General features: G+C 40.7%; 1 protein-coding gene across 3 annotated transcripts in view; it reads right to left on the minus strand.

Annotated features, from left to right (window-relative positions):
• Positions 1 to 14,285, minus strand: part of MDN1 (midasin AAA ATPase 1) — a 186,391-nt gene that overhangs the window by 48,829 nt on the left and 123,277 nt on the right. For all 3 annotated transcript variants that reach the window (XM_054491122.2, XM_054491121.2, XM_063666411.1), the window contains exons 54-63: positions 10,525 to 10,682; positions 10,175 to 10,295; positions 9,269 to 9,479; positions 8,687 to 8,918; positions 8,224 to 8,350; positions 7,490 to 7,660; positions 4,984 to 5,198; positions 4,229 to 4,616; positions 2,703 to 2,812; positions 1,077 to 1,782 (exon numbers count right to left, since the gene is read on the minus strand). In XM_054491122.2, coding sequence (XP_054347097.2) covers positions 1,077 to 1,782; positions 2,703 to 2,812; positions 4,229 to 4,616; positions 4,984 to 5,198; positions 7,490 to 7,660; positions 8,224 to 8,350; positions 8,687 to 8,918; positions 9,269 to 9,479; positions 10,175 to 10,295; positions 10,525 to 10,682 — 2,439 coding nt within the window. The remainder of the gene's footprint in view (positions 1 to 1,076; positions 1,783 to 2,702; positions 2,813 to 4,228; positions 4,617 to 4,983; positions 5,199 to 7,489; positions 7,661 to 8,223; positions 8,351 to 8,686; positions 8,919 to 9,268; positions 9,480 to 10,174; positions 10,296 to 10,524; positions 10,683 to 14,285) is intronic.

Here is a 14,285-nt window from a genome sequence, read left to right on the forward strand (position 1 = left end):
ATCCAGTACTGCTGAGGTTGAGGAAATAAGCACCCACCATCTAGGAAGGTAATTTGCATGTAAAGCCTAAGAAGTATGTTTAATCTTTGTCCCAGCAATCCTGATCTCAAATTTGTATCCAAATATATAGCTGTGAGACTATTTACTGTGGCATTGGGTTGGTTTTTTTTCTTGTTTTGTTTTGTTTGGCAAAATAGTAAAAAGTATATACAAATGTAAATGTTCAATGATAGGAAAATAGTTAAATTACTTGTGTCATAAACATATAATAGAATACTTGGCAGTCACTAAATATGAAGCAGATGAAGAATACAGAATAACAGGAAAATAATCATTATACATGAAGTGTTTAAAAGCAAATAGAGTTATCAAATAGAATAAACTTTACTAGTGGTTTGTTGTACATTTTGTAGCAATTTAAGGACATGTCACACGGGCCCTGGGGGGGATTAGAATCTACCTTAACCGGAGCAACTCTTTTTTTCTGTTAACTATGCTAAGATTTGTATTTTTTAAAAGCTGCTGCTACTAAAAAAAAAATTTGTAAGCCACTGGGACAAATTTTTAATAATTTGGAGTGTCACAGACATACAGCTACAGATAAATATTAATATATATACACACACAAGCAAGCCTGGAATGGGATACCTGGTATGTTAGCAGCGTTTACACAGCTTTAAGTGCTAGGATCATTAGCAATTTTAGTATTCTCTTAATTGCATACAATGAGAGCAAATTACTTTTATTAATAAGGGAACATCTTAATGCAAGTTGACATAAGTACCTGGCAAAATTACCATAAAGTCAAAAGACAACTGACAAACTGGGAGAAAACACGTGTAGTGTATAATAAAGGGCGCTCTCATTTTTTTTTTTTTAATCTCTTAAAAACTGAGAGGCAAAGGTCCCCAAACATGATAGTTAAATAGGGAAAAGGAAGGAACAGAAAACAAAATGCCCACGCCCCAACGACACTGTGTATCTACTAGGCATGCTAATATCCTGCAGGCCGCCCTGCTGTGAACCTGGCTCTCTGCAGGAGGAAGGGCAGGGCAGGCCTCCCAGAGATGGCTCACCTGACACACATGTCTGAAGAGCTGCAGGGCCCTCTGGTCCAACTCTCCCTTGCATAACACATGAGAGCGCAGGTAAAGGAGAGCATTCATCAGCAGCTGCTCCCGAGTGGGACAGGCTTTCTGGCCCTTGCCTTCCAGCTCCTTTCCTCCTGAGCGCTTGAGGATTAGCTTCCCAAGGCCTCGTAGAACCTCCTCAGACTTCACTGAGCACAAAGTGTCTGCATGAGCATAGTAAGTGGGGAAGGTGGGGCCCACCGATGGGAAAGCCAGCAAGGCTGTGGCCAGAGTCCCCAGCCCGTCTGCACCAACCATACTGCTGTGGAGTGAGGTGTGGAGCTCAGAGGCCACCAGCCTCATGCCATGTTGTAACTGCAATATGGATGCCTGCAGTGGGCTCACAGCATCTGGATAGAAGGTGTACTCCTCTGCCAGCCGCTTCCGGAACTGGTGGTGTGACTGCTGCCAAGAGGCCTCCTCCTTTAGAAGGCTCTGGGCTACTTGGGCAGACCGTGGCCCATCCATGTGGAGGGCCTGCAGGAGCCGTGTGAGCAGATCCTGAACAGCAGGGGCCTTGGCGATGCTGGTGACGTAGTGGTGGATCTCCTGAACCAGGGACTCGTAGGCAGGCAGCTGGGGTCTAAAGGCCTGTTTCTTCAACAGGCGACAGGTTAAATTATCCAGCCGATCCATCCTTTGGCGAAGCGTCCTAAAGGGAAATTAACACAATATGCCAATTATGTCAGAAAAAGAGCAGCAAATCTAGATTGGATCCTCAGCTAGGAAAACAGAAGGAAGAAATATCAGCTGCTGTGAAATATTTCCAATATTATCTCAGTCGTGATAATACTGACAATTAGTTAATGAAAATGGATAACATTTACACAGCAGTTACTGTGTCATGTATGTTGCTGGTGCTCAGATGCATATCTTACTGAAGCCTCATCATGACTCACTGGAGTAGATAACTACAATTACCCTTCTTATGCTGATATGGACACTGAGATGTAAGCCATTAAGTGATCTACCCAATGTCTAAAACCAAAGGTCAGGAGTAGGACTGGAACTCAGAACCTACTACACTATACAGGCTGAGCATCCCAAATCCAAATATCAAAATGCTCCCAACTTCTTGACTGCCAGCCAATATGACACTTAAAGAAAATGCTCATTAAAGTATTTTGGATTCCAGATTTTCAGATCTGGGATGCTCAACTGGTATAAATATTCCAAAATTTGAAGAAAAAAACAAACCCCAAATCCAAAACACTTCTGGTCCCAGGCATTTTGGATAAGGGATCCCCAACCTGTACCGTATTTCCTAGTAACAGACCTACAGCCAAGAATAGCAGAGAAATATAGTGCATACTATCACACCCCACTTCTTCTATGCTGAGACTAAGTTTTGGCTTCAAACATCTTGGCCCCATGTGAACACACACCTTGAACAGCCCCCCTCTCCTCCTTTCACAAGGCATATTATTTTTCCTGACTATAAACAAGGCTTTGGCATCTAATTGCTAATGTAGTTTAGAGGTGTATATTATCACTTCTACTCACACCATAACTACATTACATCAAAAGGAGAGTCAGTAATCTCCAAAACAAATAATCAGTCTACTGTGTTACCTGACGTGAGGATGAGAGTAGCTGACAACGACTTCATCTTCCAGGTCTCTTCCAGTCTGCAGCTGGGATGACAGGTTCCGGGTCTTCCATTCACACTGCAGTTGGTGTAACTAATGGAAAAGAGAGAAGTTAGTCCACTGTGTCCCAGCTATGACCATGCACATGAGGACAATGTCCTGGGACACATAGAAGAACAAGATGGAAGGAATCTGGGTTCCTGAATGACCCAAGGAGAGGTGGCTCTGCTCCTTTAATCTACACCACTCACATCAGAGCTGTGAGGGGAAAGAAACGATCTTATTTATACCACTGAATTTTTTAGTCTCTCTGCTATAGGAGCTTAGCCTTCACTCCAACTAATATAATTTTCCTTCTTCAAAATATATACTAACATACCATTATCTTAATGTATTTAGTTCCTGAACTTGGTTCAAAACTTCAAATAGCAAGGGATACCACATTACCTAAATCAACTTGATTCTTTTTTAAGACAAGGTCTCAGCTCTGTAGCCTGGCTGGAGTGCAGTGGTGCAGTCATGGCTCACCACAGCCTTGACCTCCCAGGCTCAAGTGATCCTCCTGCTTCAGCCTCGTGAGTAGCTGGTACTATAAGCACATGCCACCACACCCAGCTTTTTTTTTTTTTCCTTTTTTTGTAGAGACAGGAATCTTACTATGTGGTGGCCCAGGTTAGTCTCAAACTCCTAGGCTCAACTGCTCCTCCCACTTCAGCCCCGCAAAGTGCTGAGATTACAGGGTGAGGCCACCACACCCAGCGTCTACTTGATTCTTGAGTTTTAGATGGCAAGCACCAATAAGTTAAAAATTCCTAAGACATAGGGATACTATATTGTATCTAAAGAAATATCCAAATCCAGGCTGGCCATGGTAGTTCACACCTATAATCCCAGCACTTTGGGAGGCCAAGGCGGGTGGATCACTTGAGGTCAGGATTCAAGACCAGCCTGGCCAAGATGGTGAAACCCTGTCTCTACTAAAAATACAAAAATTAGCCAGGCATGGTGGCAGGTTCCTGTAATCCCAGCTACTCGGGAGGCTGAGGCAGAGAATTGCTTGAACCCAGGAGGCAGAGGTTGCAGTGAGCCGAGATCGTGCCACTGCACTCCTGCCTGGACAACAAAGCGAGGCTCCGTCTCAAAAACAAACAAACAAAAACCCAAATATCCAAAACTAAGCTCAGGTAGACAGAGTCCAGAGACAGTGAGAGATACCAGTATTTCTGACAATGGCTCGGGTTTTCTACCTGCCCTCTGCCCATTGCACCTATTGGCAGAGACCTCAGAACCTTAGGAAGGGCTCCTCCCAGAGTGTGAGTATAGTCAGGAGAACTCTCAAAGGGGAAAATACAGTCTCTAAAACAGACTTCTGGGAAGTCACAAGGCAACTTATGCAATATCATGCTTGTGATGATCTGAGCACCCAAAAGGGAATAAAAGGAGTAATACAATAAGCAAACCCAGCACGTCAGGGAAGGAGCCCATGCTCCAAACTCTTGCCTCCCATACCTCTTCCTTGGCGTAATTGAGCTTGTACTCCCTCTTCACCGCAGGGTCAAAGCGTGCCTGGGGAAGCCATGTCTGAATCTGGAGCAAGCCGAGGCTCACCCAGAGGCTCCCACGCTGGGCTGGCTCAGGCAGGCTCCTCTTACTCTCCCCTTCACCAAATAAGTGGTGCAGGGAGGTGAGCAATTGGCAGAGCAGTTCCTTGGGCAGCACCTCCTGACCAGCCATGTCCCCAAGTGTCTGGCCCACATGCTGGAAGGCCTGGCTGCTCCCAAACAGCAGCTGGTCACAGTTCTGCATGTACTCCTGCCGCTGGGACTCTGGGAGCAGCTCTGCTAGGCCTGCCAGGTGCCGGAACAGCACCTGCCCCTGGAGCTGGGAATCCGTGCGTCTGTGGGGACAAAAAGAAAGCACTGAAAGGTTTGTACTGTATCAAAAAGCATTCCTTTTCATACACTCTAATTCTCTCAAGAAATGATAACCACAGAATGCAGCATCAATATGTGGAGGTGAATTTCTGTTTTCACATGGTCTTATTTGGTTTACTAAGTTCACCCTCTTGATCACAATATGCTTAAAACTGACAGAGGAACCAGCCAGCTCATGGTAGCCTGAAAACATGCTGATTCAGGCAGAAAATACCCTCACTTCAAAGACCAGAACTAGCCACTACAGAAGGAAGTTCTCACTGGGTCTCTGCTCCATGCTGTGGAGAAAAGACAGGAACTTTACAGTCTGCTTCCAGGGCAAGGGAATACCTGAATTCTGCTACTGAAGACATAGCCATGTTAGTCCAAAGCATCGAACTGATGTCCTGGAGCTGCTGAGTTCTCTCAACCCACTCTCCTAGGGTCACGTGAGAGGAGGAAAGGATGGGGAGGCCACTCACATCCCAGGGACTTGCTCTCCAGCTGCTGGTTAAGACTTCAAAGCAGCACTTAGAGAATATGGGTCTATTGAGATTGCCAGGGCCCTAAAGGACAAGAGAAGAGTCAATAACTTTTAGAAATTAAGACTATTTCCAGAAGCAGCATTAGGGAACCTGAGAGGAAAGAAACAGACAGTTCAGGTTGCTTGGAACAGGTAAGCATCACTCAGAGACTGGACTAGAAGGACAGAAAAGGTAAGTATACCTTAAATGAAAGTGGACTCCATGCTCTAGGAAATGAGCAATGGATGCTTTAGTAATGCATGAGGAAAAGCCTGCAAACCTGGGAATCAGGGAGCACATTCTTGCAGAAGGGAAAGAGACACACTGCAGGAGGATGAGAGCCAACTCAGGGTGCAAGGAAAGGAGTGAGAGACAGATGTAAGAGCCAGGGACAAAATTTGCCATGTCTGTGCTCCTTAGACTGTTAGATGGGACACAGTAATGGCTGTCCACAGCAAAGGGTTGTCAAAGGGTGACAGCCAAATGTGTGTGATAGTCAACTCTGTATAATGCCATACAACCCTCAGGGATCCAAAGGTTATCACTAAAGGCTTTGAGGGGTGTTTTACAATAAATCCATTTTGATAGTGCAAAAGAATGGAATAGAGTTCAGGTAAATCCAAAAACATTTGGGGCAATAAGGCATTTCACATGAGAGTGGAAAGGAGGAATTAGTCAAAATGATGTTATTACATCGCTTTTGGATCTGTTTGTATAAAAGAAAAAATTTGCATCCCCATAAAACAACATATACAGATGAAATAGATTTGAACATAAAATAAAAATATAGGAGAAAATAATGGAAAATAGTTTTGAACTCCTGAGGTGATGAAGGAAGACATTTTTTAAAAGCATGACACTAAACTCAATAAGTAGAAGGGACTGGCATATTTGGAGGGAAAAAATTATAAAACTTGTGACATATAAGAAAACAAAATTGAGAGATGACAGAAAACTAGAAATATACTTCCAACTCATATTGGGCAAAGGCTTAATATCCATAATATATAAAAAGATCTTCAATAATAAACTGATGCTGAACAACCCTTTTTTTTTTTTTTTTTTTTTTTTTTTTGGAGACAGGGTCTCACTGTGTTACCCAGACTGGAGTACAATGGCGCAATCTTGGCTCACTACAAACTCCGCCTCCCAGGCCCAAGCGATTCTCCTGACTCAGCCTCCCAAGAAGCCAGGATTCAGGCGCACACCACTATTGCCCAGCTAATTTTTGTATTTTTGGTAGAGACAGGGTTTCACCACGTTGGCCAGGCTGGTCTTGAACTCCTGACCTCAAATGATCCACCCGCCTCAGCCTCCCAAAGTGCTGGGATTACAGGCGTGAGCTACAGTGCCTGACCAACACAATTTTTTTTTTAAAAAAGCACAACTATGACTCGAAAATTCAGAGAACTAAAGGGGATCAGTAAACGTGAAAATATGTTCAATCTTCACACTTATCAAAGAAGTGCAAATGAGTTCTTTTTAACTATATGACAGAAACAATTGGAAATGTTTATAACACCTAGTGTAGCAAGCAGATGAACAGGTCCTCATCTCTATGTTAAAGGAAACTAAACCTCACTGTGGTCATCTAAGACTTCAGGACTTCCCTCTTCACTGGCTCTTCACATCTTTAAAAAAGTGAAAAGCAAAAACCACATCTCCAGTCTGGCAATAACCGTAATTTTGTTTTTAATGTGTACACACTGTGACCAAGGATTCAATTCTAATTCTAACAACTTATGCATAGAAATGCTCCAACAAGCGGACAAAGATGTATACTAGGATAGTCAATGTGGCATGCTTATTATAGGAAGAGGGAGAAAATGTAAGAAACTTCAACACTTTATCAGTAAGAAAGTGATTAAAATAAATTAAAGCACATTGATACAATGGAGTAACTTTTAAAAATAAGCTGGAATGACATACACATTTCTGTTACATATATATGTCCTTATTTTTGTTTACATATGTATTTAATATAAAAATATATGTAAACAGAAGGATATAGAACAGAGTGGATATTTCTAATGAATTCTGTATTATATATACATACATCTGCACTGTTTAAATGTTTTATAGTGGGAAAAATGTTTTAATTAGAAAAAATACACTTTTTCAATAAAACCTTTTTTGACTTATCTCAAAATTTCACAAATTAACATGGTATACTTTTACTGACAGTACACTTATTTAACATTCTGCAGAAAATAAAGTGTTGCAATCACCTGTTTAGTCACTACTGTATGCTAGGAATAAATGTTTATTGATAGATCCATTCAGAAACTCTTTTGCCACTACCAAACATTTTTTATAATTTTAGACCAACAAACCTTCAATGTGGAGTCCAAAACGGACTTGGGTGCCTCCCTCTGCTGCATACCAGGCAAAGGGTTCCACATTAGCCAGTACTCTGGATTTGTGGTCACAGTACTGCTCCAGAAAGACATAAACATGGAATTAAATAACTCGGACCACAAAGATGTAATTTCTTCAGGAGACACCTAGAAATAAAGGAATAATTAGGTAAGAGAATATCTGAGAAAGACTCCATAAATTATTAGGTCTTCTTTCTTCTAAGACCCATCTAAAACTATCATAAGTTTAAAGGTATTAATCCAAATTTTTCCATTTCTCCACCACCCCTGTCAACTTGGTCAAGGAATGTGACATGTTTACAGTTTTATTTAAAGCTGTACTAATGAAATTCTGTTAACCGGAGTGTACCAGTATTCATATTCAATTTATTAGAGAGGAAAAGTACAAAAAAGTATAAAAAACTCTCACAATATATTTTTAAGCAATTGGGAAATTTTAAGCAGCAAATATTTTCATCTCATTTAATTGGAAACCAAATGAATACTCCTGTGATAAGAGTTGTAATATACCCTCATAATTACTACAAAAGAATATTTAAAATTCCTCCCTTTAAGACACAATTCAAAAAAACCTGAGGTTTCCGATATGGAATTTTGAGAATAAATAAAATGTTTTCCAACCAGTCTGTCACAGAAAATCTAATCAACTCATAGTGTAAAGGAGGCTTATGTCTTGTTGTGATTTTTACCGTCTTATGACGCAGCAAGGACCACAGATCTCGAAGCTCTTGAGGTGTAACAGGTGTGTGATAAAGACAAAATGAGATGAGATGACTTATCTCCTCATTTATCTGGGGTTGTTGATTTTTGCTGAATCTGTTCCAAAAATAAAGAGGGAGAGGGTGGGGTATGGACTATCAATGAACTACTGGAAAGCTGCTACATTAGGGAAAGTGTAACATAAAACTTACAGTACATTTATCTAAAAATGAACAACTCTGATAAAATTCCCAGTGACTTTTAAAGTAGAGTCAAAACTAGTAAAAAAAAAAAAAAACCTTCATAAATTTTGGCTTTCCGAAGTGGCAAATCACTTCTCTCTGCTTCAGTAACCATCCCCATCAAGTCTGTGGTTTGTTTATGGGTATAGGATACACAGAATAATCAAGAAAAAAAGTTCCCGCAAGGAAAACAACTGAAAGCATAGTTTACCTTCTGAGACAAGCTTGTGCCATAAAATCAGCTGTCACTTTGTACTGCCAAAGCATAGCCAGGTACTCCATTGCAGGCCACAATTGAACACTCCTGGTGAGGTGGATTATGGAGGTCAAGTCTGGATGGGACAGGGAGGAAGCTTCATCATGCTTTTTCTCCAGAAAACCAAGTGAGAGTCCTTTGGCTTTGAGTTCTAAACACTGAGCATGCACAAAATTCTTCAATTCATCTGGACAAAAAGACAAATGTTGTATTAGAGCACAGTGGTTAAGAGTACAGCCTCTAGATTCTCAACAACCTGCTATGTGACTGCAAGCTTAACTTGAGCTAACCGGAGTTAAGCTCCTTAACCTGAGCTTTGAGATTCTCATCTGTGAAATGATATTAATACCCACACGATTCTGATGGAATTAAAAATATATGTGAAGTTTAGCCCTATGCCTGACACTTATATAAAGGTATACATATTCTACCCTCACATCACCCAGAAAAGAGAAATCTAAGGGAAAACTTATTAACTACCAGCAAGAGGATATTTTCAGAGCATCTGTCAGCTAGCCAAGTGCTAGAATATTTTACCTAGGTTGACATCTTCCAAAATATTTGCTCTGAGGATCAATCCCCAGGCTTGCAGGAGACTTTTCTTTAATGTCCATTGAGAAGCAACCACTTGGAGACGGTTAATGTCTTCCTGCCATCCACTCTCCCCAAGGGCAGACATCTGCTCCCTGATGGCAAGGACCTTGTTAAGGACCTTCAGTTGTGAAAAACACTCCACCACCAGCTTGTCCTGAAACAACAACACCCACAAGAGCATACTATAGAGCACAAATGTGGTTTTCTTTAGTAGCCTATACAGGTCTCAGAATAAATTTATGATATACTCCCAATGTTTCCAGAAAACAAAGGACTTGTTTATTCCTGTTGCTGTCAAGAGATTTTACAGTGGTAATAAAGTTAACTCTCTACCCAGCCTTAACGGTCTCAGCAATAAGTAAGATGATAATATGTAGCAAATTACTACACAGGATTCACGGGATAGAGCCTGCCCTCTTGTTATGCGTGGGTTCCGCATCAATTCAACCAACCGTGGGTCGAAAATATTCAGTGGGAAAAATGGATGGTTGCATCTGTACTGAACACGTAAGGACTTTTTTATCTTGTCATTATTACCTAAGCAATACAGTATAATCACTATTTACACAGCGTTTACATTGTATGAGGCACCATAAGTAATTCAGAGATGATGTAAAGTGTATAGGTTATATACACACACAACGCCATTTTATATAAAAGTCTTGGGCTTTCCTGGATGTTTGTATTCAAGGAGAATCCTGGAACCAATCACCCCCAGATGCCAAGGGAAAACTGCAAGAGTTATGCTTTGAAGACAAGGATTCATCTTATACAATGTCAGTTCCCAAGTTCCAGAAGGACTTCAGAAGAGTCAAATTTCTTTTATTTACTAAATGCTTCCAGGTGTACCTTAAAAGGAAACGGTCGTCCCAGGAACTTCTGCAACTTCTTTATACCAGCGAAGCCACCAGTCTGGCTCCCCAGACAATTCTGAATATGTTCTGAGACAGTCTGAACTTCTTTGTAATATCTTTAAAGGAGAACAAGGGCACAGGGGAAATAAGGAAAGGGGGAAATGCTAGACAGTAAGAGAAGCCATTAATATTTTCTTTCTTTCTTTTTTTTTTTTAATTATACATTCACCAATATGCCAAGGGAATAAACCAAAATAAAGCAAGAAGAAACAGTTTCGGTTCCAAATCTTATCCTTAACATCTGTCTGTAATCATTGACATTATTACTCTAAATATGAATCTTACTTGTCTTCATAATTCATCAGAAGTCGGGGGATCTGGTGGACCAGATGTTTTAAAACCCAGTGCCAATGGAGGGCAAGAAGGGCCAGACCTGGGGCATCTACTTTTACTGTGTCGGCCACAGTCCAGAACCGGTCCCGCCACCGCAGAGAACCTAAGATCTAAAAACAAAGTCTCTTAGATAAGATGACATGAAGAAAGACTGAAAAAAGAAGAAAAATAAAAACAAAGTGCGCCAAGACTGCTCACCAACATCTCCCGGGAAAAGACACACAACATAGGCTATAATTGCCAATCAGTGCTCAATTTACATACATGAAAAGTCTAAGACTGGACTGGAATATATGTAGGAACATTAAGGCAGACAGAGGAGGCGAAGATCTTTTCTCTTAATATTTGAAGCATAAAGTTATTAGAGAAAATGGAATTGCTGGGTCAAAGTATAGATTTTATAAGAAACTACTAACTGTATTCCAAAGCAGCTGTACCATTTTGTACTCTGACCAGAAGTATAGAAGAGTTTCAGTTGTTTCATTTCTTTGCCAATAGTTGCTGTTAATGATTTTAACTTTAGCTTTAATTTTAACTCTATTCTGGTGGATGGTACCGCACTGTGGTTTCAAGTTACATTTCTTTGATAACTGATGACATTGCAATTTTTAAAGTTCTTACTGGGCATTCATAGAACTTCCAAGAAGATATTCTATTCAGATGTCTTGCTCATTTTAAAAACTAGGTTGTATTATATCTAGTTTATGGAATTTATGTGTTTTGTTAGCAGTTCTTCCCAGTATATTCATTTTCTCACAGTATGTTCATAAAGGTATCTATGAAGAATAGAAGTTTTAAATTGTGATGAAATCAATTTATCAATTTTTTTTCATTTAGAAAGAATCCTAAAAAATCTTTGCCTATACTTAGATTGTAAAGATCTTCTCCTATGTTTTCTTTTAGCCAATTCATAGTGTCAGTTCTATTTTTAAAGGTTTCATCCATGTTGAGGTAACTACATATAATGTGAGGTAGGGGTAAAGGCCCTTTTTTTTTTTTGAGACAGCGTCTTGCTCCATCACCCAGGCTAGAGTGCAATGGCGCAATCTCAGCTCACTGCAACCTCCACCTCCCAGGTTCAAGTGATTCTCCTGCCTCAGCCTCCTGAGTAGCTGGGATTACAGGCGCCTGCCACCACACCCAGCTAATTGTTTTGCATTTTTAGTAGAGAGGGGTTTCACCATGTTAGCCAGCCTGGTCTCGAACTCCTGACCTCAGGTGATCCACCCACCTCGGCCTCCCAAAGTACTTAGGATTATAGGCATGAGCCACCGTGCCTGGCTAGGCTTATTTTACTTTATATAAACATCTAATTCTTCTATCACCATTTACTGAATAGACCATTTTTTGCCATTAAATTACCTTTGCATATTCAACAAAAAACAAAACAAAAATAACTGACCATGTATGGGGGGGGGGTCTATCTGTGAATCCTCTGTTTTATTGGTCTAAATGTCTATTCTTAGACAATACCATACGGTTTTGTTTAATACAGGGTTGCAATGCAAATCAGGTAATATGAGTCTCCAACATGGCTCTTTGAATAATGCATTTTTACAGTAACATTGTTTCTAGATTAAGTGATTTCCTATAGTGGTTCCATGAAGTCAAAGCTATTTTCATAATATCATGTTATTTGCCATTTTCACTATGATGACATTTACACTAATGGTACAAAAAAAGAAGGACTGACAGGCAAATTATGACTATCTGACAGACACTGCATTGAAAATCAATGACGTGAACCTGTCACTTCAAGAAAAACAATTGAGAGGCCAGGTGTGGTGGTTCACACCTGTAATCCAGCATTCTGGGAGGCTGAGGCAGGTAGATCATCTGAGGTAAGGAGTTCCAGACCAGCCTGGCCAACATGGTGAAACTCTATCTCCACTAAAAATACAAAAAAATTAGCTGAGCGTGGTGGCACGCACCTGTAATCCCAGCTACTCGGGAGGCTGAAGCAAGAGAATCACTTGAAACCAGCAGGCGGAGGTTGCAGTGAGCCAAGATGGCACCACTGCACTCCAGCCTGGGCAACAAGAGAGAAACTCTGTCTCAAAAAAAAAAATTGAGGATATATGTTGCCATGATAAAATTTCCGCTTTTAAGCAAAACTTAGAATTCTGGAAAACTGGCCAGGAACAGTGGCTCATGCCTGTAATCCCAGCATTTACAGAGGCCAACACAGGTGGATCACCTGAGGTCAGGAGTTCAAGACCAGCCTGACCAATATGGTGAAACCCCGTCTCCACTAAAAATACAAAAATTACCCAGGTGTGGTGGCGCATGCCTGTAGTCCCGGCTACTCAGGGGGCTGAGGCAGGAGAATCGCTTGAACCTAGGAGGCGGAGGTTGGCAATGAGCTGAGATCACACCATTGCATCCCAGCATGGGCGACAGAGCGAGACTCTGTCTCAAAAAAAATTCTGGAAAACAGAGTTTGATGACTTCCTGGTAACGATTTTTCTGAAGAGACTTGTGATTTTTCACAAGTGTGACTTTTTACTTATTTATATTGAAGAATGAAATGTGCCAGCTCAGTGAACAATATTTTCCAAGTTACCACTGCACGAGCTATAAACTAACGCAGGGTCAAAGTCCATCCAAGGTTCAAACTAGGCCAATGAATTTTTTTTTTTTTTTTTAGACGGAGTGTTGCTCTGTCCCCCAGGCTGGAGTGCAATGGCACGATCTCGACTCACTGCAACCTCTGCCTCCTGGGTTCAAGCGATTCTCCTGCCTCCCGAGTAGCTGGGACTACAGGTGCCCGCCACCATGCCTGGCTAATTTTTTGTATTTTTAGTAGAGATGGGGTTTCACCGTGTTAGCCAGGATGGCCTCGATCTCCTGACCTCGTGATCCGCCCACCTCAGCCTCCCAAAGTCCTGGGGTTACAGGCGTGAACCACCGCACCTGGCCGTGGCCAATGAATTTTAACATAAGAAGTTCACTGATTATTTGCTCAGATTTTCCATTGCAAATAACCCTTACAAAACTACTTGTCGTTTTTGGTGTGCCATCAAATAAGAATATTTGAAATTATATGAAATGGTTACTAAAATATTCCTCCCCTTTCCAACCTCCTAACTATAGGAGGCCAGTTTTTCTTCATAAACTTTATCCCAAACAACATACTACAAGAATCCATCTTTTCACAAGCCAGACATACAGAGACTTGCAGGAATGTACAACAGTTCCACATTTCTCAAATTTTATTTTAGAAATTGCTATTTTTTATTGGAAATAAGTTATTCATATTAACATGAAATTCTTTGCTACTGTATTTTTAAGCAAATTTATGGGTTTTTTTATGTTTTTCAGATTCAGTTCTTAATATGTAAAAACTGACAGATGTAACATCTTTGGAGTTTTTGAGAACCTTTAAGAGTATAGAGGCAGAGATCAAAAAGTTTAAGACTGGCTGCTCTACTTTACCAGACTTACTAGAATAATCTGGATTAAAATTTCCATTTAATCCACATGTGACAATAATGTCTAAGAGGACTTAAGTGGATTAAAATATAACTGTCACAATCTAACAACAGGTGAACGAATAAAAAAACTGTAGTAGATCCACACAATGGAATACTACTCAGCAATAAAGAGGAATGAACGACTGATACATGAAACCACATGGATGCATCTCCAAATCACAATGCTGAGTGAAAGAAGATAAAAAAGTATATATACTGCATAATTCCACCTATAGAAAA

This window comes from Pongo pygmaeus, chromosome 5 (genome assembly GCF_028885625.2).
Source record: "Pongo pygmaeus isolate AG05252 chromosome 5, NHGRI_mPonPyg2-v2.0_pri, whole genome shotgun sequence".
NCBI classification, from domain to species: domain Eukaryota; kingdom Metazoa; phylum Chordata; class Mammalia; order Primates; family Hominidae; genus Pongo; species Pongo pygmaeus.